Source organism: Phyllostomus discolor, chromosome 2 (assembly GCF_004126475.2).
Source record: "Phyllostomus discolor isolate MPI-MPIP mPhyDis1 chromosome 2, mPhyDis1.pri.v3, whole genome shotgun sequence".
Classification (NCBI taxonomy): Eukaryota; Metazoa; Chordata; class Mammalia; order Chiroptera; family Phyllostomidae; genus Phyllostomus; species Phyllostomus discolor.
Window position 1 is genome coordinate 206,141,965 of NC_040904.2, and position 23,809 is coordinate 206,165,773.

General features: G+C 53.0%; 2 protein-coding genes across 2 annotated transcripts in view; one reads left to right on the forward strand and one right to left on the reverse strand.

Moving 5' to 3' along the window:
* SYN3 (synapsin III) overlaps positions 1 to 23,809 on the reverse strand; it is a 409,092-nt gene that overhangs the window by 241,575 nt on the left and 143,708 nt on the right. The window lies entirely within an intron of this gene.
* Positions 1 to 23,809, forward strand: part of TIMP3 (TIMP metallopeptidase inhibitor 3) — a 57,858-nt gene that overhangs the window by 30,143 nt on the left and 3,906 nt on the right. Inside the window, exons 2-4 of the mRNA XM_028531936.2 lie at positions 13,915 to 13,997; positions 21,779 to 21,890; positions 22,583 to 22,704. Coding sequence (XP_028387737.1) covers positions 13,915 to 13,997; positions 21,779 to 21,890; positions 22,583 to 22,704 — 317 coding nt within the window. The remainder of the gene's footprint in view (positions 1 to 13,914; positions 13,998 to 21,778; positions 21,891 to 22,582; positions 22,705 to 23,809) is intronic.

Sequence of the window (23,809 nt, forward strand, 5' to 3'; positions counted from 1 at the left end):
GGCCACTGTCCTCAAAGACCATTCCCCTGCTTTTTGTAGCAATGTCTGGCCAAACATGTCCAATTCTGATACTGCCATTACTTACTCTCTGAGAGCACCACGTCAAGGAAAAATGTGTCCGTCCCTAATTGCTCTGCATCCTTTAAGTCAGGAACACCTATGAGCATTGGTTGGGAGCGTGCTTCAGGGACAACCACAGCCCACCTTTCGGTATGAGTTTCCCATGGACAGATAGGGTAAGAAGCCCAGGGTCACGGGCCATCACTCTTGGAAGCCCTCCAGCCTCAGGCGTACAGCAGAGGTGATGGGAGGAAGTCTCTTGAGCCGTGGATGCTCTGTGGTATGGGAATCGGCCTCGACAGTGCCTAGCACCCAGCAAAGGGCTAGCTCTCATTAAGCACATGGTCTGTGCAGTAGGCAGATGGCTCTGCTGGGAGAGGTTCTTGCACTGTAGGTGGTCTACAGACCAGAAAACATGACTCCTTGGACCTGGCCTGGTGCAGGGAGCCTCCTGGTAGCTGAGTAGGAACCTACGCGAGATGTGGAAACTGCCTGTGGGTTATCCATGGTATGAACATGCAGCGGTCCCAACTGTCTACAGACAACTCTGTTAGGAAGTAACTGGGCAGGGGCTGGGGTGGAGGGGTTTGGATTTGGGGGAGAAAAGTTGTGACAGGTGGTTTCTCCCTTCGTTATTTTCTGCCCGTATGAAAATGCAGTTCACCTTTCCGAGAGTGAGGAAACAGGCTTGCAGAGTTCACGTATCTTGCCCAGCCTGGCAGAGTCGGAGGGCTGGGTCAGGAGTCCATTCTCTAAGACACCCATAAACGTGAGCACAGCCAGGGGAGGATTGTCAGGACAGGATGAGGTAGGGCCCAGTGGGCTGAGGATCCTGGGCACAGAGAAGCAGTGCCATTGTGTGCAGACCAGATTGTGGGGCAGTCCTGAGAAGCCCCCTGTTCAAGCTCCTGCCACCCAGACAACCTGGCATTGACTTGGATCAGAATGAGCTCTGCTTCTCTCCAGCCCGAGTCTTCACGGTCCCTTAGCCACGTGACTTCTGACACTCCAGGCTCGGTTTGATCCCTGTGCCCTCGCTCATGCTATTCCTCCTGCCTGAAATATTCCCCTTTTCTTTCCATTGAGCAAAATCCAATGCATTTTTCTCGGTCAGCTCGGCAGTGGAATTGGCCTTGGAAAACTGAAGCTAGGTATGGCAGGTGAGACAGTGGCACAGCAGAGGAGGATGGGGTGGGAGAGTCTCGGGAAGCCAGAAATAGGTGCTGAGATACAAAAGATGTCTCCTTCCACCCAGCAGTTGTTTACTGAGCACCTACTATGTTCCAGGCACTGAGTGAGACTTGGGGGATAGAATGGTGAGCAAAACAATACGTGATTCCAGCACAACTGTGTGTGTGCATGTGTGTGTGTGTGTAGAGGGGATGAGAGAGTATTCAAATGGATGCACAGACATATCCATACACACTGGGGACGACGAGAACTTGGAACAGTCATCCTGTTCTAGTCTGAGGTGGGGGCAGGTGGTCAGCGAAGTGTTCCTCTGAGGAAGTGTCCTTTGAATGGAAGTGTGAAGGATGAGTAGGGGTTCTAGGTAAAGGGAGCAGAAGAGAGTTCCATGCAGAGGGAACAGCATGTGCCAAGACCCCGAGGCCCTGCACCTGAGCAGAGGTAGCCCAGGGCTACCTATCAGGTGTCCAGAAAAGCTCACTTGTCTCCCCCTTGTCATTCTCCTTGGTCCTGAGGCCTGTGCTCAAACCATGGGGCCTTAGGCTGATCATTGAACTTATTTTGGGGAGTTAACCCCACCTCAAAGTTTTTACTATCTGTGGCTTGTAAGAGTCCTTCTCTGATAATTCAGCCTTGGGGATCTTCATTTTCTCTGCATTTCGGATGCCTTTGACTTGCTGTTAATTATTTCAGATTTGTGAAAATGTCCAGTAGGAGACAGAGGATGAGCTTTGCTGCCAGGTACCTGTGGGTTCGATTCCTTGCTGTGTGGCCTCCGGCAAGTTTCCTATCTACCCAGTGGAAATAACGCTATGATCTTGCAAGTTAGTTTTAAAGATTAGATATTTGTAAGGTGTGTCTGTCTTGGTCACTGCATGTTTCTGCCACCCCACATGCTGCCTGGTATGTAGTAGCCACTCAAGTATCTACTGAATGAACAAAAGGCTAAGGGTGCTGTGGGCTCCTTTCAGAAGGTGTTCAAGGGGTAGGTGGTCTTTTTCTTCTTTGACACCGACACCATGACCCCATCGCACTGTCAGCCAGGGCAGGTTGCTCAACGTGACTGGGCATTGGCTTTCTAATTCTGCCATTACCCACTTTGACCAAAGAGGGCAGCAGTTAGCATTCTTTACTTTTATTTATTTTATTTTCCTTGGCCTCCTTAAAAGGCACTTGGATGTTATCTCCAGCCCTTCCTCCCTGCCCTCAGCATTAGCTGTCCCTGGTAACTGTCCCCGGTAACTGTCTCAGGGCATGCAGATCTGTACTCGGGGCTTGTTTTCCCTCATACCTGTTCCTGGCTGAGTGCCCACTCCCTGGTGCCATGGTTGTGAGCTGGTGGGCAGGTTCTGAATGAGCTGGGGCAGGGGACACCTGCTTTTGTGCTCTGATCTGTGTCCACTTGGTGCCCACAATCTTCCTGGCCGAAGTTAGGAAGTTAAAGAGAAGAGGGGGAAGTCTTGACTATGTTAAAAGATACCCAAAGTTTAAGTTATAGATATCCCAGGGTCTTCTTGGCATCTGTTCTGCATGAGCCCCAGAGACAGAACATAGAGAGGACACTGCTGCTTTTTAAAACCACAACGAAGTCTCCCGCCCATCCCCAGAGCATTGTGGGAACAGATTCACTGTCTGTCTGCAGAGACGCATGCATCTGCAGGTCTGGTGTGCACATGAGGGAGGACCCTGGTCTTAATGGTGATCCCGCCCCTGGACCCAGCCTGAAGTCCTTCGTCTCCCCTAGCTCACAAAATCTCCATGAGCAGAAAAAATAAAATACTATAGACCGCTCCTCAGATGTTGCCGGCCATTCTCGTCTCACGAAATGACCTGACCCGAAAACTCCGAGTTCTGAGAACCATTCGTCGGGGTGGTGTTTGTCTGGGCACGGCTTCAAAGGGGCCGTGGTTGAAGACCAGGCAGCTATTCTGGTGGCCTCTTGTGTGGGGTAGAGTTTCCCATGGGTCCCTAGGGAGGGCTGGAGCACTTGGGGCGGGGGCGCTGGTTCGGAGTCCCCCGCCCCTGTGCGCCTGCAGGACTGTGAGCAGGTCGTGCCTCTGGATCCTGGGTGCGGTGGGGCTTTTCTGGAGGTTGGCCTGCACCCTGGGCTCGGGGATGCACTGGAGACGAGCCAGCCAAACACCCGAGGCAGAACCACTCTCAAAGGTTAAGGGCTTGAGTGGAGGGAGGGTGTGGGCAAGAAGGTAATTCATTAAACCTGACTTTGAAGATCAGAAATGGGATAGGCACTGGAACGGAACCACGGGTGGGTCCGAAGCAAAGCAGGCAAGCAAAGCGAGGACTTGTTTCTAGGGGTTTCCGGGTGCTTTGGGGTCCTACCCATTTGGGCGAAAGGTGAAGGGTAGGGGCAAAGTGATGTCTTTATCACTGCCCTCAGAGAGTGGAAACCCACCTGAGAAATGACACTCATGTTGTTGGAGCCTGACCCCACCTACCTGCCTACCTGCCTACCTCTCGTCTCGCACCGTGCCTGCCCCTGTCCCACACTCTGCCTGCTGTCACCCCAGTGGGCTGGGCTCTCCAAACTGCAGGTCTTTGCCTCTGCTCCCTCTTCTCCCTGAATGCCTTTTCTTTCCTTCTCTTGTCTGACTCTTGGTGACTTCTCAGACTCCAGGTTTGGCCGAACACCTCCGACCAGCGCCATGCGTCCATAGCAGTGCCGGGGCTGGATGCGGGGCTGGCTTACCTGGGGAGTGAGGGCCATCTTAGAAGGGGCGACGGCCTGTCCGTGATCTGGGTTTCTCAGGGTAGGAAGGGACTGCCCCCAAATGTTCACCAACTGTGATCAGAGTCACTGAGGCGTTTGCTCTGCTAAGGTGGTCAGGAGGGGACTGTCGACGCCCCGAATGAAGCACAGAAATTGCCTGTTGTGACTGGGTGTGTCTGCCGCATGTTCCTGCTGCTCCCAGGACTATAACCGCCTGTCTTCCTGTCTCACGAGATAGAAATAAACTTCTTGAAGGTAGGGATGCTGTCTGGCTCTTGACTGCTAAATCCCCAAGTCATAGCATAGCATCTGAGGCCTGTAGTCACTCAAACACTTCTCAGTGGTAAATGAATGAATGAATGAATGAGTGAAATCATTCCAAGAACCCATCATGGGAGGAGGAGTGGGGCGGGGGAGGCTGCTGTAGGGGCTGCACCACCCACTGACCTTTTTCATGATGCTGAGCCTTGGCTTTCCCATCTGTGGGCAGAACTTGGGTGCTTCTCCTCCACAGAGACACGTTAGCTGGGGCTTCCTGTAACAGGACCCTGTGCCTTACCTTTCTTTGAATGTGAATCTTTAGTATCTGGGAATTGGGGTCCCATTTCAGTGCTCCTCACATCACACTGCTACCTGCCCCTCCTCTTCTTTTCTGGGTGACCCTTAGGAACTAGGACTCCCAAGAGCCTAAACATGAAACCATCTCTGTCTTTATCACACGACCTTTGATTCCTTCTTGTAGCTTCATTTGTTCATTCAACAAACGTTTTGGGAACCCCTGCCACATTCTAGGTACTGTGCTAGGTGCTAGAAGAGCAGCTGTAGTACCCTCCATCTAGTAACTCAAGCCAGTGAGTCCCAAGGACCTTATCGTTCAGGTAGAGCATGTGCACACAGAAAGGAATCCGAGCAGAAGACAGGAAGAACTAGTGTGGCCTGGGCCAGGCAGAAGGCTTCCTGGAAGAGGTGGCATTTCAGCTGGGGGGGCGTCTTACAAGAAGACAGACATGTGGGGCCGATGCCTGGGGAGCAGGTCATTCTCACCAAGACAAGGGGCATCACAGGACAGGTCAGTGGGGGGTGCAGTGGGCGTGCTGGAGGCTTTGGGGTGGCGGGCTTGAGGTGGGGCTCCAGCTTCGGAGAGCTGTGTAGGCACCACTCACTGAGCTCTCGAGCATAATCCTGTGGGGGCCATGACACCAAGGGAGGCTTAGGTAGGGATGTGGGCGGGGCAGTTGCTCCGTTTGTTCCTGGGAGAATGAAGGGGACTACGGGAAGACCATTCTTCCCACTTTCTGAGCTTCGGGGCCTGGCAATTTCCCTCCTGACCCTCCTTTGCCAAGCAAAAGCCTCAGCGATTCTAGTCACGGTTGGTGAACACTTTGGGGCCGTTGCCTTCCTGGCCTCTTAGAAACCCGGGTCACAGAAACACAACCTCCCTTCCGACATGGTCCACGCTGCCCGACCGAGTCAGCCCTGAGTCCAAGCACCAGCCAGCTCTGGGGCTCCTGCCTCGGGCTGGGCCCAATGATCCGTATCTTTCTCCGCTGCTGGCTTTGGCCCCAGGAAGAAATTGAGGGTGGGTAACTTTAAAAGTGGTTAGACTGGAAATAAAATGTATTCATCCCAAGTCTAGGCATATGCCTAGGTTGGTGACTCTCAAAACGTGTCTTTTAATAGTTTGGAATTGAGATCATCTCTTAAAACAGGAAAGCAGGAGTGAGGGACTGATGCTGCCTGTGTTCCTTCTGGAAATGTCCAAGTTACAGACGACTTGACCTCTCTGGACCTGTGTTCCCTTTGCTCCCCTCTCTGGGCCCCTTCATTCCATTTACAACAGACGTCAGGAGCCCCGCCCCGCCCCCACCGCCCGGAGTGCCCAAGCAGAAACCCACAGGGCTTTTAGGGTGTGGGGGGAGCTTGGAGCCCGCACACGCCCCTCCTTCCTCTGTGCCAGGAGGCCCAGCACAGGGCACAGCCAGGACAGCCTGGCCTCGGGGACCCCAAACACAAGGCAGGCCCTGAGAACCAAGAGCCTCTGTGAAGAGAGAGGTTTTAATAGCTTTCCCTGAGATGGAAACTTGGGTTGAAATGATTTGCAGCTCTCCAGATTTCTCCGAGTGTGTATGTGTATGTGTGTATGTGTGTGTGTGTGTGTGGGGGGGGTTATTTTTAGCCACAGGGGTTCATTTCTTGCCAAAAAAAGCCCTGCTTAAATAAAACCAAGATTAATATTTTTACTGAGCGGAAAGACTTAGTCAGGACAGGCTTTGAACTGGAGACTCCCTATCTTGATCCGGAGAGCATCTTAACTGTCTGGCCCCGGCTTTGACATCAACAAAGAGGGCCTTTGAAATGGACAAGAGAGAAGAGCTCTCCGGGGACCAGGGTAGGGCGCAGGGAGAGCCTATTTGTGAATTTGTGAGGCTTCTCTGAGGATCGTTCCTTCCTCCCGCAGGCTGCTCTGCCCCACGTCCTTCACGCTTCTCCCCCTGCCCTACGCGCCCCCCCATCTTCCGGGGGAGATGGGGGTCCATCCCGGCTTTGCTCAGAGCCTGGCCATTCCGCCTCACCCCCAGCCGCTTTCCTTAGCCCCTCCCCCAGGTCCGATCCAGGCTTCTCCTTCCTCCGGATTCGGATAAAGCGAACTGAGTCTCTTCCCCAGATCTGCTGTCACCTCCGGGGAGCTCCTGACAATCCTCCCCTCAGACAAATGTCCCCCCCTCTTCGTGCCATCCCAGCCCTTTTGTTCTGGCTCAATGTCATGTTGCCATCCTCGAATGTCACTTGCCTGTCTCCTTGCCTGTCTTTCTAAACTCTGAGCTCCCCGGGGCCTCATTTATCTTCCCCTCCCCGTGAGCCTCGTGCAACGCTCGGTGCGCGATTGCCGAGCAGATGTCTACGGGAGCCTGTGAGCTGGGAACTGCCACGCACCCTTCCAATCGACGGAGGCTCCGAAGCTCTTGATCGTTTGCCAGACGTGACCCAGGGGAGCTATTTATCTTTTTTTTTTTTTCAAATCCCCCTCCGTGTGTGGCACTTTCAGCTTCATAGTCAGCAAGTACAATGCATATCAGGGGCCTGCTGTGTGCCTGCCTGTCTTCTGGTCGCTGGGCTGTGGCAGTCGGTAAAACAAAGAACCTGCCCATTGTCGCAGGGGGAGCCAATCGGTAAACACACAAAGTGCATGGACGATGTGTCCGAGAGCGGTGCGTCCCATGGGTGTCCCAGTCAGGGCAGCCCGAGCTCAGTTTGGGACGGGCTGAATTTGCGACATCTGATTGAACTTCCAGGTGTACGTGTAGATGAGATGCAGACTCCTGGAGAGAGGAATTAAGGGCAGGGAGGTTCTGGGTGGGAGGATGCAAAACGGTGGGAGCTGCGGGTCGTGCTGACAGTATGAACGCCATGGGCTGGGTGTGAGCAACAGGAGGACGAGGGGCCCGCTGCCGACCAGGGTGAGCGCATGGAGGTCATGGTTGGTCTTGACGAGAGCAGCATTGGTGGGGTGTGGTCAGGGGCTTGGGTCACCCCAAGAACCCTTTGGGGTGGGTTAACATCACCCCAGTTTGTAAACTGGGATGGGGAGTGGCTTGCCCAAGGTCACACAGTGACAGGGCGGTGACTTCATCCGGGTGCTACGTGCTCTGTGCCTGTTCGCTGTGGTGCATCACGGCCACTTCTCTAGGGGGTTGCCGAGCCGACCTGGTAGCTCCTGAGTCTCTGCACCGGGGCTTGGGGCCGTGGTAACACACAGGCTGGGGACCAGAAGCATCCAGGTGGGCAGGCCCCTCAGGCCTCTCTCAGTTCCGCAGGCTCTTCGCTCGAACACAGACATCACCCAACAGGCAGCGGATAGTGGAGGAGGGCTTTGAACAGGGTCTCGGAGGTGGGGGCTAAGGATCGTCAGGGGCCGAGGAAAGACATCCGGCCCCTTGCTGTCTTCCTCCGATGGAAGCCACATGACAGTGTGTCATCTGTTTAGCTTCAGGGTTACAAAGTGCCTTTTTACATGCACATTGTCCCACCTAATTAATCAGTCTAACCTCAGACTCGAGTGTTGTGAGAAAACGTATGGTCTTTGGGTTTTGTGGTTTCTAAGTTTTTTTTTTCTTCCATGAAAGCCTTGTTGGGAGTGTAGTATGCTAAACAGATGATGTTCTGTTACATTACTAATGGTGATTAATTGTAGATTCTATTACCAATCACAGGATGTGTGTGTGAGTGATTGGGAATGGATGGTGGGGTGGTCAAGGGGATGCGGGGATCACTGGGGGCTTCTCAGGGGATCCTTCCTCCTAGAAACCGTTCCTCCTTTCTGATCCCTAGCAGAGCTGACAGTAGGGGGTGGGGAGGTGCAGAAAAATTATGACCTATTTTGCAAATAGCACTAATCCTGTGGAAAGGTTTTTACGGAGTCTACTTTTCTGAGGGACCCACCAATTTTTTCCTTGGAGTGCAAAACTGTCCTCAGGGTACCTATCCCTGCCCTCAGGGTATGGAAAACGGGGACAATAATAGCCACCCCATAGGGCGACCCTGAGTACAAGAGTGAGATGCCGTGTGTGTACTGCCTGGCGCATGGGAGGGGTTTGATACATGGTAGCTGTTGTTACCAATGTGTTCCAGTTCCTTCCCTCTGCTCTAGACTCACTGCTGTGATGCAATGAAAGGCAAGGAGCGGACAGTTAATCAGCAGGTGGGCAGCCAGAGGAGCAGGAGAGCCGGGTTCTGCCCTCCGTGGATGGGCTAAAAGTCACGGTGCACAGGACCAGGGACAAGCTTAGCGGGCTGAGCCGTATGGGCTTTGCGCATGCCCTGCTGTGATGCCTCCTGCTTGTTGTCTGTGCCACAAGCACTCTGGCCCCAGAAAGGACCCTTGCTTTGCCACCCTGTGAGGATGACAACAGGGAAATAAACAGCAAGTGACCGTTAGACAAGCTGGATCGCAGGCATCCCTCGAAGAGCAGGCCTGAGAAGACAGGTGAGCCCATGGTCCAGGCTTTTCTGTCCGCCCACATCCTGCCTGCTGGGGCCCAGAACCACCCCTTCCCTGGAGCTGACACTAACAGTGACTTCGGCTTTTGGGGAAATGCATCCTCCCTGCTATACTGGTGTGCCTCACTTCTTCTGGCATCAGCACAGGGCCTTCGGAGAGACAGGAAGGAGGCAGTGAGACCACCTTACCCACTAGATGGTCGAAGGTGAATCGACCCCCTGCATCATGGACAGGCTCTCAACAGGATGCTAAGAGGGGCAGAAGCTGGCCCTAAGTTGGTATACATGAACCCGGTTAAGGGATCCTTGGGTCCAAAAGCAGCCAGACTCGGCCTTGCAGCCCACCAGTGGGGCCAGCCATCAGTTTAGAGGAGAAAAGTCTGGATTTGACTGCAGATGGTAGGATGGGAGGGGGAGGGGAAGGGGAGGAGGTAGGGGTCGGCTCATGGGTGTCTCGTCCCCCTCTGGATATGGTGAGGAACAGCAGATGTATAATTCCTGGACACACCAGTAAGCCGCTGAATCCTATTTGCCAATGGATTTGGTTTTTGTTCAAAACTCATGCTGCTCGTGGTCTATATGACTGTGTATGGAGGTGTGGGCAGGCAGCACACAGTTGTATTTCTGGAAGAGATAGGCCTTGTTCCCTTTGTTTGTGCAAGCTCTTAATAGCCCTTCCCCAGAAATTATTGAAGGGAAGGCAAGATAATTTCCTGAGGTATAGGATATGTTTAAGTGGGTCCTACACACAGGGTGGGGCAAAAGTAGGTTTACAGTTGTTCACGTGGAAAATCACACAACACTAAATAACGACACAAGAATAAACTCTGTGTTTGGTGTACTCACAACTGTAAACCTACCTTTTGCTCCCCTCTGTATATTTCCGGGTCTGTGTGCCAATGACATAAGCACACGGAACCTGGTCAGATTCTTCTTACACACTTTTTAAGTTTAAAATACTCTTTACTCTGTTTTCTCTTGAGCCCCCCCCCCCCCGGGAGCCCAGATTCCCTCCCCAGGAGTAGGAGAGACTCCAAGACTGAGATTCAGGCTGCACCTCAACCCCCTTCTCTGACTAGTGCTGTGCACCTTGGCATGGAGCCCTCTAGCAAGGAGCTTTTAAATGTTGTCTTCCCATTAGACTGCGCTCTGTGGAGGTAGGAAACGGGACTTGGACGTCTCGTTGTCACCCTCCCCAGCACCCAGCCGGGTTTCCCGGACACCAACCCGGTTCACACCCATGTTGGTGTAGCCACTGGAGGACACTGGGTAGACAGTGTGGGCCACTCCCCAGCGTGGAGGAGAAGAAAGAGAACCAGTGTCAGCCAGCCCATCGGTAGAGCTGGCCTCCAGCCACCACATCAAGGTGGCGGGAATGGCCTGACGTGCTGCCAGCTCCCGGTTTGGAAACTGCCTCCTGTTGCCGGAGGAGCACCGTGCCCTGGCCACACCTTCCCCGTCCACTGTGGCCCCTGGGCCGGCGGGTGCCTTGGGACCACGCTTGTTGCCAAAAAGGAAAGTACAAAATAGCACACATGTGAATTTGCAGAGGAGAGACTGAAGCAAATAAAGACATATTAAATTCACAGACCAAACAGGCGGATTTGGAGTTGGCCAGTGATTTTCCTTTGGAAGGACTTTGCGGAGCTATTTAGGAGAGCAGAATGTTATTTAATTTTAGTGTGTGTGTGTTTTTTTTGTAAGGAAAACACTGGTGTGGCCTCTATGCTGGGCCCTCTTGGTCTGTCTGGACCATGGCCATGAGATCTGCTCTGGTCCTGGTTGTCTGCACTTGAGTTGCACGCGGGTGAGGAGATGGGACAGGTGTCTGCGATGAAGTGGGTGCTCCAGGCACTTGTGTGCCGATCAGCTCCCGTGGGCTCCTCTCTCCCTCCCTGAGATTTTGCAAGGCCAAAGTATTTTCATGAACTTGCCTTTCTTCCTATCCTAGGGTGAACCCCGAGGTCTTAGCTTACAGGACACGTTGGAAGCCTGAGATGCTCCAGGACAGACAGACAGATAACAATAGAAGTCACGGTAGCGGTGACAATACTAGTGACAGTGATACAGGGCACATGGAGCTTGGGTTGGGCCACCCACTGTTCTCAGTGCTTGTACTTTTAACCCTCACAGCAAATGTACCCGGTGTTGGTACACTCACTCCCATTTCAGAGATTAGGAAATCGAGGCACAGAGAGGTTTAGTAACTTCCCTAAGGTCGTACAGTGCCAGTGCTGGGATTTGAACCCAAGCAGTCAGGCTCCTGAGCCCAGGCTCTTCAGTGCTTTCCATGCTGTGTTTCTGTTCCGCTCGTAATACGTGCCTCACTTGTAAGACCCATGAGGGGCCTTGAGCCAAGATTATCAGAGAGATTTAGGAGGAAAGAACTCTGGGGACACAGGGGTTTGCCTGAGGTCGTGGTAACAGTGGAACACAGCCTCACATGTGGCTCCCTGACTGCAAAAACGTACTCCCTTTTCACTGAACTTCTCTCAAGAGGAAAAGGTTCCAAGCTCAGGCCATTTCAGGGTAAGCGAGGAATTGGCTCGCCGTGTGTGCAGAAGTTTCCAGAAGTGCCCAGACTTACGGGACGAGTCTGCTTATGACATGTTATGTCTGAACGCAGTCAAGCCATGTCTGAGCCAGGAAAAGGTAGCTATTTAAAGGACCTTGTGCTATTCGCCCCCCCTCACCCAACCCCAGGCAAAGCCTCATTCCCTGGTTTACCTTGTGCATTCACCAAGCGGGAGAAGAGGGAGCCAAGTGCATTCAGGAAGAATCAATAGGGAAGTCCTGGCAGTTGTGCTTTCTGCCCGACAGCTAAGCTGCTGCGACCTGCCCTGCCCGTGGGAGTGAACACAGAGGAAGGCGTCCCTGGGTCCCTGGGAGGGTGGCTGCCTGCCGAGGGTGCTGCTGTGCAGTGAGACACAGGGGTGCGGGCAGAATCTTGAGGGAGGGAGGCTGGCCTGGGGTCTCGCCAGCCTCTCGTTTTTAGAGCAGACTCGGAAACAGCCACTCGCGTCTTCCCAGATTGATCTGCCCCCGCTAAGTGGCTGACTTTGCCAGTGGGCTCCGTGTTTTGCCGCCCCTGGCGAGAAGGTCTGGGGGGGCTGTTGATTCATCGGAGTCCTGACTTTGTGTCTGACTGGGAAAAGGAGGATCCCGGCTCATTTGGGAAGGAACAGGACAGGAGCCAGTTGGGATGGAGGATTGGGTTCCTAGTAAGGAATTAAAATAAAAGAGGAGAGTTGATCATTGAGAAACACGGTGGGACACCCAAAATGGGGAAGGACAACAGAGCTGCCAGAATGGGCAGGTGTGTGTGTGTGTGTGTGTGTGTGCGTGTGTGCATGCATGCATGTTCAGTTTGTACTTCAAAGCATGGCTGCTGTGTGTGCAGAATCCACTCCATTCTGGCCAAGGTCTTAGCATCCAGGCCCCCTTGATGGAGACTCCCTGCCCTCATGGCAGCCCCCCCAGCTTTGGTTACTTGTCTTTATTCCTAGATGATGTTTTTCTTTGGTGGAGCCAATGCATGTAGCTTCTATGCAATTTCTGAATGCTGTCTTCGAGACCTATTTTCCATGTGCAGGTTTTACAATTATTGGAAGACAGCATCTTTTCCACAAAAGGTGAAAAAGAGAAAACCCTGCTTCTTTTATAATCTCAGAGTCAACCCTTCTCTTTCCTGTGTTCCTATTGCACATCGTAAATGCCCTTCTTCTAGCCCTTGTCACACTGGGTCTAATTGTTTTCATATTCATAGTCAGCTAATGTTGACCGAGCATATTCCTTCTCCCAGATGCTGTAGTATGAAGTTTCCTAGGATCTTTTGTTTGATCCTCACTCCAGAGGGTGTGGAGTTACACCCTCTTTACAGATGAGAACACTGAGGCTCAGAGGAAGTAGCTTCACTTTTCTGTCAGTTTCCTCATCTGTGTAACATGGGTGCTAGTACTCCCCTTGTCAGGTGGTTGTGGTGAATCAATAAGTGAGATGTACTATTGTGCATAGTAGGTGTGCAATAAATGGGAGCTATTATTCTGGTAACAATGCTCTCTTGGTTAGTCCATTCCATTTTTGGCCATGATGACAGTAACATGTATGTAATGTACACCACATCCAGGATTCAGTGCCAAGAGTTTCACGTGCATTATCTTGCCTAACCCTTCCATTCAGGAGATGGGTGCCATTATTGTCCTGGTTTCATTAGGGGAGGAGATTGGGGACCAGAAACAAAACTACTTGCCCACAGTCATAATACCAGTAAGAGCAGAGCTGGGATTGGAAGAGTTCAGTTGGCTCCCGAGTCCACACTCCCAAGCCTTCCCCACCTACCACCACACCCTCCCTGAGTGACACTCTACCACATCCTTTGCTCTAGAGTGCTGGGTGCCCAGCATCTCTTTAGGGTGCTGACTGGGGCCTGCGGGGCGGCTGGGATGCATGGCAACCCCGTAGACATTGTCAGGACACAGTGAATTTACACACGCAAAGGAGGAGCCCCAAACGAGGCTTAGGAAGGGGGCCTGGTAGAAAGAGACTAAGTCTGGGAGACCATGGGCATGTCAGGTGGACCACGGAGGGAGGGCAGGAAGCTCTGGCATGTGAAGTGGATTTGGGATTAGGGTGAAACCACAGTCAGGAGACTCCTCCAGGGGTGAACGCAGCCTAGGGATTTCCAGGGCCAGCGGGTTCGAACACTGGAGTCATTACTAGAATGATGGCTGCTTTCCCTTCTCCCTCCACTCCTCCCTCCCCACCCGCAGTGTCTCTCATCTGAATTCTTGCTCTGATTCTGTTCGAGTTGGCTCAAAGGGAAGCAAGCAACGCTAGGCACCCCGGGGGTGGGGGCGCTGATGGCCGCCCGGAATGCGGTTTCTGATGTGGTTCAGTCCTCTCTAACCTCCGCCCTGTCTCTGTCTTGCCTGTTGCTGCAGTGATCCGGGCCAGAGTGGTGGGGAAGAAGCTGGTGAAGGAGGGGCCCTTTGGCACACTGGTCTACACCATCAAGCAGATGAAGGTGAGTGACGGCAGCCGGCTTCAGAAGCGTTTCTGGGTTTGTTTTGCCAGAAGAGGCCAGGCCGGTGGAGGCCAGGTGGTTTGGAACCAGGATGTGTGTTTGCTCAGTGTCTGAACCCCAGACACAGCCCTTCTGCCCTGCTGGAGAGGGTGTTGCTGAAGCAGCAGAAAGGGATGGGTGGGAAGGGGGCGGGGGAGGTAGGAAGAGGGGATGGCCGCTGCTTCATCCAAGAGCCCGTGCAGGTGGGGTCCCTCAGAGGCAGTTAGGAGGCTGGGTTCTGGAACCGTACACTGGACAGCCTTGGTACCTGGTAGCTAGGAGACCCTGGCCAACTCACTGCTCAGCCATCTCTGAGCCTCAGTCTCCCCTTCTGTAAAATGAGGAGGATGGGCTGAATTGTCTTACGGGCTCTTTTGAGCTCTGATTTTTTTGAGTTTCAACAACGCACAGGTCTTGAGTAGCCACCGAAGTGGCAACTTGGGTTTAACCCCTTGAATCTTTACATTGAACTTGTGCTGATCACAGAGACCTCATTCCGTGATAGCAACTGCACTCTCTTTACCTATCTCGCATCCCAGCTGGGTAGCACCGTTTGCTAAGCCTATTCATACAACTCAACACAGTCCTCAGTATCTTTCCGCTGTGGAGCACATTAAGGAAGTCCTCCTCAAGGAAAAGAACAGCAGATTCGAAACCCAGAGAACGTGCCTCCTGGTCTCAGCTCCACTCTAACCAGCTCCCTGACCTTGCAATCCCGCCTTTTCCTGGGCTCAGTTCTGCCAACTGTAGACAGCGTGGGGTTGGGCTCGGTGCCCCTCAGAGCCCCGATGGCTGAGGCATTGCAGGATCCTGGGACACTGGTCATGTTACTTCAAAACAGGAGCTGCTTTAGGTGCTGGGAAGGCATACGGGAGCTTCACCCTATTGAATACTTTGCCAACTGGTCCATCCCCCACCTTGGTAAATACCTCCCTCTATGCAGCACGCTGTGCCAGGAAAACGGATTCCTGCCTTTAGGAACTGTAGTCAGGTGGGAAGAGAAGACTCACGGGTGACTAGTCAGAAGGTCAAGATCAGTGCACTCAGGTCCAAGTGATCTGCCAGCTCCTTCACTCCTTGCTCGTATTCATATCACCAGCATTGAGGGTGGATGACACAGCCCTGGGGAAGTCCCCATCCATCCATCAGAGGCAGACCTGCATCCTGAGGTCCCGGGGTTAGATGTACTGAGTTTGTAGAACCTGTTGCTTTGGATTCAGTCTTGCAAACAGCCACAGCCTCCTGGTTATGTAATGTCCAGAGTCGGCCCTGGCTGGTTGCCCTTGGCTGCCCAAGCTCAGTCATGAGACCAGCTGACGTCTTTAGACAGCCACGGGGAGAGAACAGTGGGCAGAGGGGGCCCAAGGAGAGCAACAACAACCCGAGAACCTACTGTGCAACCCCTGGCAGCCAGGCAACGAGTGCCAAAGCACATTAGACAAAAGCAGAGGTTTCGGAAATGCATTCCCTGCCTGCTCTGGAACAGCCCTTCATATTTGAGGTATTCTGTGGCCAGCAGAGAGCTGTAAGGAGAGAACTGGGAGGCAGCGGCTCCTAGGTTTGCCGGGCTCCCCTCCTTCCTCCGGGGCCTGGGTGCCAGGATGGTCTGATGCCCTTGCTGTGGGCAGAAGGTCCTATCTCCCCTCAGTGGTGTCAGGCCAGCTCCTGGAGGTTGGGGAGGCAAGGGAATATGTTGAGAGGCCAAATAACATTTGCTTGTCCATCCGCTTCAGAGTGCACACCCCCACTCCCAGGATGCTGGTCTTACACGGTCCACTCACCATCGGCCACCCAGGTTCATGGACCCAGGGTGCCAGGCATTAGAAAATAAAGTCCCTTGCTTCACTTCTGACAGAGACTCAAAGAGGAACTGATTTACTCAAGAGGCATGCATTGGATTAAAGGTAGATCTGGTTCCCAGGCTGAGGAGTCAGGATGCCTTCCCGAGCTGTGTGTTCTCTGTGTGACTCCCCCAGTCTCCCTGCCCTCTTGCTTTGATCATCCACCACTATCTGATGCTTTTTATCGACTCTACCCTTCCTTCCAGCCCAGTATGGCATAACCCATAGAACTGGGCATTGCCCTTCTATCCGGAGAGGCCCCTGAACTCTGCTGGTCTCCAGTTACCAGTCTGTTACTCAGAGAAGGTGAGGGACCTAGCAGTGGGCAATCAGACCCCTCTCTGTCTCTCCTTCTCACCCTGTCTGTGCTTAGCACTATACTTGCAGCTGGGGATACAAAGATCGTATTTGTTACAGTGAATAGAAGACTCCAGACAAGTAATATCTCTTGAGCATTTGCTATAGTCTGCTAAGTCTTTGCATGGCTCAAACCTCAAACAACCCTATGGAACAGATACACATGATCCTCTATTTTACCGGTGAGGCAACTGAGACTTGGAAGGTCACACACTAGCCGCGATCATGTAGCTAGACGTGGCAAACCAGGGCTAAACTGTAGACGTTCCCAGTGTGGGAATTACAGAGCAGTGGAACGGCAGGCAGACTGATTGTTCCTGCCCACTTTGGGGGCCACCCCCACCCCGTTTGTGCCCCGTCCTCCAAGAAACTAAAGGTGGTTAGCTTGCATGGGTGGGTTTGTCATGCAGCAATGTAGTTCTTGATTTGCAATGTCTTGCAAAGGGTATAACAAAGAAAATCTTTGCAGGAGGGGAGGGGGGGAGACCAGAGAGGCCAGCCTGCATGATTTTGGCACTGGTCCCTGGGGCGCTTTATTGTAGTGGATTAAAGAGTCTAAACTCAGAGATGGGGGAAGCAAGGGCTTCCTCAGAGCAGGACTGAAGGAACTCGGAGCTAAGTCACACCACCCTGTCTGACCTCTCTCTTCATTCTCAGCCCGCCCCCGCAAATACCCTTCTCCCCCAGATGAAGGACAGGCCAAGCCCCTCCCATATGCTAATTCCAGAGCCTGGGGATGGCCTCTCAGCACATCCTGAGAGTGCAGAGACCTATGGGTATGGGGTCAGGGGGTGGTGTTAGAATGTGGAGGGAGCTCGCTGCAAACCCAGACTTGGAGATTAGCTGGAGCTGAGCCACCGGGGCTGTGGTGCAGAGGCGGCCGCTCTAACCTGTGAGGACCTTATCCCCTGTCAGGACCATGGGAAATCAGTTCTGCTTAGCCAAGGGCTATGGTCTGTGCAGTAGAGACATGCTCTTAGGCCAGCTGCACGGGCCAGCACGTGGGGGACATTATGTTCCAGCTGGTCCCACAGGGAGGCCCGCTGGTCATGTGCTGTGCATATCCTGAGTCTGGCAGGACAGATCTGCCGGGCAGTAGGAATGCTGGGCCCCCAGGGACTTCCTGCCTTCGGTGGTTTGTCTAATCAAACGAGCACGAGCAGGGTCCCGCCTTTGAAGCTCCAGCTGGAGGCCCCTCTGACACCCCCGCCTCCAGCAGGTCTCTTCCTCCCATTGCCTGTGCCTTGCCTCTTGAAGGTCTGGGTCTCATTAGCCTTCTGCAGAGGCTGAGTCCGTTCTCGAGCTCTGCCTCCCCAGCCAGACAACCGTTCTCCGAGAGGAAGACCGTGCACTTGGGGTTGCAGTCGGGTCCAAACTGCGAAACTCCGTTGCTTGGTCTGTAAATGAGTTTGTGATATAAAGCAGCGTCCGGCACAGTGCTTATCTTCTGTAGGCGCGACAAATATTTGACCAATTCCCTAATACTCTGAAGCACCTTATTTTTCCCTTCACCCCAAGGGAAGCTAACTTCTTGGAACTTTGTGTAGATGCCACCAAGATGGGAGGCCCAGGGGCCTGTAGGGTCCAGTGTCACACACACACACACACACACACACACAGGAATATTACTCGGCCTTAAAAAAAGAAGGAAATCTTATCCTTTGTGACAACAGGATGAACCTGGAAGACATGCTAAGTCAAATAAGCCAGATGCAAAAAGAAACACCGCATGGTCTCACTTTTATGGGGAATCAATCTAACAGAGTCAACTCTTTCTTAGAAGCAGAGGTAGAATGGCAGTTACTGCGGGCAGGGAGCTGGGGGGAAGGGGGAGACTGTGGTCAAAGGGCACAAAGTGTCAGTTACGCAGGATGAATAAATGCTGGCGATCGCATGTACAGCGGGGAGCCGCTCGCTACCAACGCCACGTGGTACACTGTAAATGCGCTAAGAGGGGAGCACGTCAGTGCTCTGTCACACACGGAAAAGTAGCTATGTGAGGGGACAGATACGTTAACTAGCGTGACTGAGGTCACCACTTCACAACACGCACATACATCTAAACATCACGTTGTACAGCTGAAGTATATGTCCTTTTTATCTGTCGGCCGCACCTCAGTAAGGCTGGAGGAGAAGAAAGAACAGCTTGCTCCCACGTGAAATTCCAAACCAGCTTGAACTATTGGCACTGAGAGAGCAGGAGGTGGGGTGGAGACACGTAGGACCAAACCCTTCCCTCCGCTCAGCAGGGATTTTTTTTTAAAGATTTTATGTATTTATTTCTAGAGAGGGAAGGGAGGGAGAAAGAGAGGGAGAGAGAAACATCAATGTGTGGTTGCTGGAGATTATAGCCTGTAACCCGGGCATGTACCCTGACTGGGAATCGAACCTGCGACACTTTGGTTCGCAGCCCGAGCTCAATCCACTGAGCTATGCCAGCCAGGGTGAGATTTTAATATCACTGTTTTTAAGCTAGCTTTGACTAACTGTTGTATGCTGAGTACTATTCTAAGTCACTTAATTCTCAAGAGCACCTTATGAAGTAAGTACTTTGCCCCGTTTTGCAGATGAAGAAACTGAGTAGCTTTCTAAGTGGCTCACAAATGGTGGAGACTGGGTTCAGACTCTGTCTCCAGAGCCCAGGTTCACCATCAGTCCTCCACCGCATTGGTTAGAGCAGATTACCTTTAACATCCTTCCCGACTCTGGGATGCTCTGATTCTCCGATTGCCGTGCATTATGAGCCTACTATAACCCCCCTAAATTCGTCAAACCATTCCCAGGTCTCTCTGATGACAGATCTAATGACACTTTAGGATCAATATTTAGGGAACGGTAGGCTTGCTATAAAGAAAAGACAACAAAATGAGTAGGATGCACCTTTGTGAAACATGGGTCATATTGTTATGTTTAGAGCTGACCCCGCACGGCAGCACTGTATCTGTCAGACACCGTCGTTGGCGATGCATTCCAGCTCTGACTCCACGTGCCAGGGCTGGAACTGTTGTTAAAATAACGGTTCCTACAAATTCAAAAGCAGCAGGGACGCCAAGCTGATTTTGACAAGTCGAGTTCTTACTGAGCCGTTGAAGTCACTGGAGTCTAAACAGGGGCTAGTTCTTACCCGCAAAGCAGATAAAGGGGAAAGACCGACACGGAATGAACAGGGGCTCCGGCTCCAATAAACAAGGCCCAAAGGGTCTAGAGCGAATCCTGAGTTGAACCATGTGCCACTGACTCAAGGGTCACGCCCACCGAAGATGAGAAGGTGCTAGGCACAGAACACTTCACTCGATGGCACACACAGCACAGCGCTCCTAAGCATGGTTCCCGTTAAAGCCGGAGAGGCGCCATCCATCACTGAGGACATGGCGGGGGGCGGGGGACGTGACGCCCCCCTGCTCCCCGCAGCGTAATTGAAAACTGAGTGCGGACAGCACTTCTCGCGGCGCCTGGCTGTGTTGCCTCATGCAGCTGTCTCACGGGAGAAGGGGGTTAAGAAGGGAAGCCAGGTAAATGAAAACCATCTGTACGGACGGTTGTACACAATTACAGGAGTGCTCCCCTTAAAAAGGCAGAGGCTCCCAAATTCTGCCGGCCCAACCGACCTCTTCTGGTGGCAGAGCTCCTAGTGGACCACCTACTCCCACCAGCCAGTCGCCACTTAAAAGAAGAGGAGGAGAAAAAAATAGCCCATTAGACCAAACGGGAGGCACTTAGATGAGACACCAGTGAGGTGATGTCTGGCTTTTTATTAATTGCCATAAGTAAGTTAATGACGCATGCCAGGAGCTCATGTAGAGCCATTGTCCTATCGGAAACCCTTGGGATAAGCCCAGAGACCACCAGCAGTCCATGACCTGTGTATTCTGAGCGCTGGAGGGATCATGGGATTGGGCAGCACCTTGGTGCCCCGCCCCACCCCCACTAGCTCACATAGTTCAACGTTGTCTTGACAGATCCAGACCCATATGACACTCACGGACTTGGCCAGGAACCACCAAGTGGTTCAGACTCTGTTACGTTCATACCAGTGGCTGTGGTGCATGCTGATAAAGCAGGCACGGGAGTCATGTGGCATTTGCCTGCATCAGAGGCCCTTGGCCATGAACTTGTGAGGCTGCCGTGGGAGACACCATAGGGTAATGGTTAAGAGCATGGACCATGGAGCAAATCCCTTTGCTTGGACTCCTGTCTCTGCCATTTACCAACCATGTGGCCTCAGACAAACCATTCATTTTCCCAGGCTTCAGGCTCCTCGTCTATAAAATGGATATAATGGTTCCTGCCCCATAGGGCTGTCATGGGTTTAAATGGGCTAGTATTAGAGCAGGGTTTCTCGGCCTTGGTACTATTAATGTTTGGGTCCACGTACTTCTTTGCAGTGGGGACTGGCTCGTGCATCACAGGACAGTTAGCAGCATCCCTAGCCTCATCCACCAATGCCAGAAGCAGCCCCAGCCACCCCACCCACCTCCCAGTTGTGACAAGGAAAAATGTCTCCGGACTTTGCCAAGCGTCTCCTGGGGTGGGGATAAAATTGCCCTCAGTTGGGAGCTGCTGTATCAGATTATGTTGTAGATTAAATGCCTAAATATCAGCAATTTCATAATTATGACGCATTTAATTTAAAAAAATCTAGGAGTTTTGTACATATTTGTGTGCTTTACCTGTGGTAAAACAACGCAGTGCTGCCCTGGCTGGCGTAGCTCAGTGGATTGAGCTCGGGCTGCCAACCAAAGTGTCGCAGGTTCAATTCCCAGTCAGGGCACATGCCTGGGTTGCAGGCCATGGCCCCCAGCAACCTCACATTGATGTTTCTCTCTTTCTCCCTCCCTCCCTTCCCTCTCTAAAAATAAATAAATAAAATCTTTGAAAAAAAGGAAACCAAAAATATGAATTATAACTGAAAGAATATTTAAAAACAAAGCAAAACAAAACAAGACAACCCAGTGCTTTCATTGGATGGTCAGAAGGATAAAGGCACGGAGAGTCTCGGGCTCGAGTTCGACTTTCCCCCACCAGACAGAAATTCTCCCAGAGCCCTCCTGGGTCAGACAGGTACAACAGTACCTGCCTCCTGGGGTTCTTGTGAGGGGAGGATATGGCAAGGGAATGTAAGTGGGAATGTTTTATACGCTGGAAAATGTCACGGAGATGTCACGAGAATGCGGGCTGGCTGCCTTGTGGGAGCGTAAGTCCCAAGGTTGGGGAAGCAGGCAGGACCCCTTTCACAGCAAGTTCATCTTTGGCTTCCATACAGGTGTTGGGATTTGAGAAAAGTATGTCTCTAGAGTGTTTTGGGGGGCAGATGTGGAATAGGAGGTACGACTGGCTGGACAGGACAGTCTCTCTGGGCAGACGCCAGTGACGGCTCACTCGAGGGGAGACTAGGTGGCCTCACCTGGAGTGAAAGACCTGGGGTGGGTAGGCTGGGGACCGGCCCCACGACGGCCACTTCGGGGAGTCAGGTCCCCGTAGACCAAAGGACAGCATGGTGCCTGAGCCCTGAGCCTCCTCTCCCGGCATTCCTCCCACCCGCAGATGTACCGAGGCTTCAGCAGGATGCCCCACGTGCAGTACATCTACACGGAAGCATCCGAGAGTCTCTGCGGTGTTAAGCTGGAGGTCAACAAGTACCAGTACCTGCTGACAGGTAACGGGCGGCGCTAGCACGTGGGCTGGGGTTTGGCCGAGGTCCGCTGCTCCTTCACTTCAGAAGCACTGGGGAGTGGTAGACCAGAGGCGTCCCGAGGGTCTGTGCTGTGTGCCCAGTGGATTGTAAGGAGGGTCGAGTGCTGAGTCCAATTCCCACAGCCCGAGGCGGGAGCCTGAGGCTCCTACCCTGAGGCTCCTACCCTGAGGCTGGGTTTCAGTCTTAGCTCCACCACTGACCCCGCGGAGGAGATCTCTGAGTTTTACAGTTTCTGGGCGCTCCTGTCAATGAAAAGGGCTCTCCAGTACCTGCTCCTCTCCACCTCACAGTCAGCCTATGAGATCTGTCGTTGAAAGTCATTGCCCCGTCCCCTTTTACGCAGTCCGTGTAGGAAAGGCAGTAACAAAATCAACACAGTGATGTGGGAAGTGAAGAGGTGGCCTCTAGCCCCAGCTTCAGTGCCTCATGGGCCGAATGCAAATCACTCAACCTCTCCGAGTTCATTTTCCCCATCTGGAGAATGGGGAGACATCCTCCCCTATAGCTTTTAAGGTTAACCAAAATCTTAGGGCTGACATACGCTTAGCGTGGTACCTGGCGGAAGGTGGGTACTCGGTAGGTGTGAATTCTTTCCCTCCTGGCGGGGCTCTGGAAACACACCCCTCCCTGCACGGTCCTCTCTCCCCCTCTAGGCCGAATCTATGACGGGAAGGTGTACATAGGACTGTGCAACTTCGTGGAGCGGTGGGACCAGCTCACCATCTCCCAGCGCAAGGGGCTGAACTATCGGTATCACCTGGGTTGTAACTGCAAGGTAAGCCCTGGGACGGGCATGTTTTGGGTGGGGTGGGGGTGGGAGGTATGGGGTGCTGGCTCACCGCCCCAGAAATACCAGCTCTTGCTCTGCTGGACTCTGGGCCCTTGTGCTGGGAAGGGAGTGAGTGTGGGGCCCGGGCAGAGGGGCAGGCCTGAGCAGGGGTGGTGAGGAATGTTGCCCCCAGGCTGAGGAGCAAAGAAGGAGAGAGAAGAATGCCATCTGCTCTAATCGGCTGCCTCCCTGCTGCCCACTGGGCAGCTGCTGGGACACAAGGGCTCTTCAGCGTCCCTGGCCCCTCCCTCGGCTCAAGTTGGTGGCAGGTACAACAGGGTCCTGACGCTGGCAGGTCCCGCCAGGTAGTCCCAAGTGTGCTCATTCAAGCAGCTGACTCACCAGCGGCTCCCTCCCCTGCTGAGAGAGCTAGCTCAGGAGCACTGACACCACACGTCACAGAAGGAGACTCTTCAATGAGGCCCACCTCCTTGGCCCCAAGCACAGGGACAGGGCACACGGCCTTCCTGCTGCGGGAAGGAGCTGGGCTGTTTTCTCACAACCACCCAGCAGTTTTTATTACTATTACCCCCATTTTGCAGATGAGGAAATAGAGGCTCAGAGACCTTAAGTAACAAGCTGTAGGTTACACAGCTCCTTAAGCCTGATTTCCAGTGTAGGGCAGCTGTACTCCAACGTTTATGCTTTAATCTTTCTAATTCCTCAATTCCCTGCTACAGCTGAGATCACCCATCCTTGCTGGTTACCATGTGAGAAGGAAAAGCCCTCTCAAATGTGTAATTCTACCACTTTCTGGCTGTGTGACCTGGCTGTGCGGTTAAGTGGCTGAGCCCGTCTGAGCCTCTGTTTCCTTATCCCAAAAGGCAGCTATATCTGTTAAGAGAACTGAAGGGAATGACAGGGCAGCGCTAAGCAGGAGGTCTGGCACACAGTAGACGTGCAGTCAGTGTCAGCAAGTATTACTTAGGTTCTTTTCACCAAGGGGCTGGTGTGGCAGGGCTCCCCCTGCACTGGTCCCGGGTTCTGGATCCAGACTCAGGCATGCATCGGGCCAGCCAGGGTCCACCACGGCCGAGTCTCTCAACCGCTA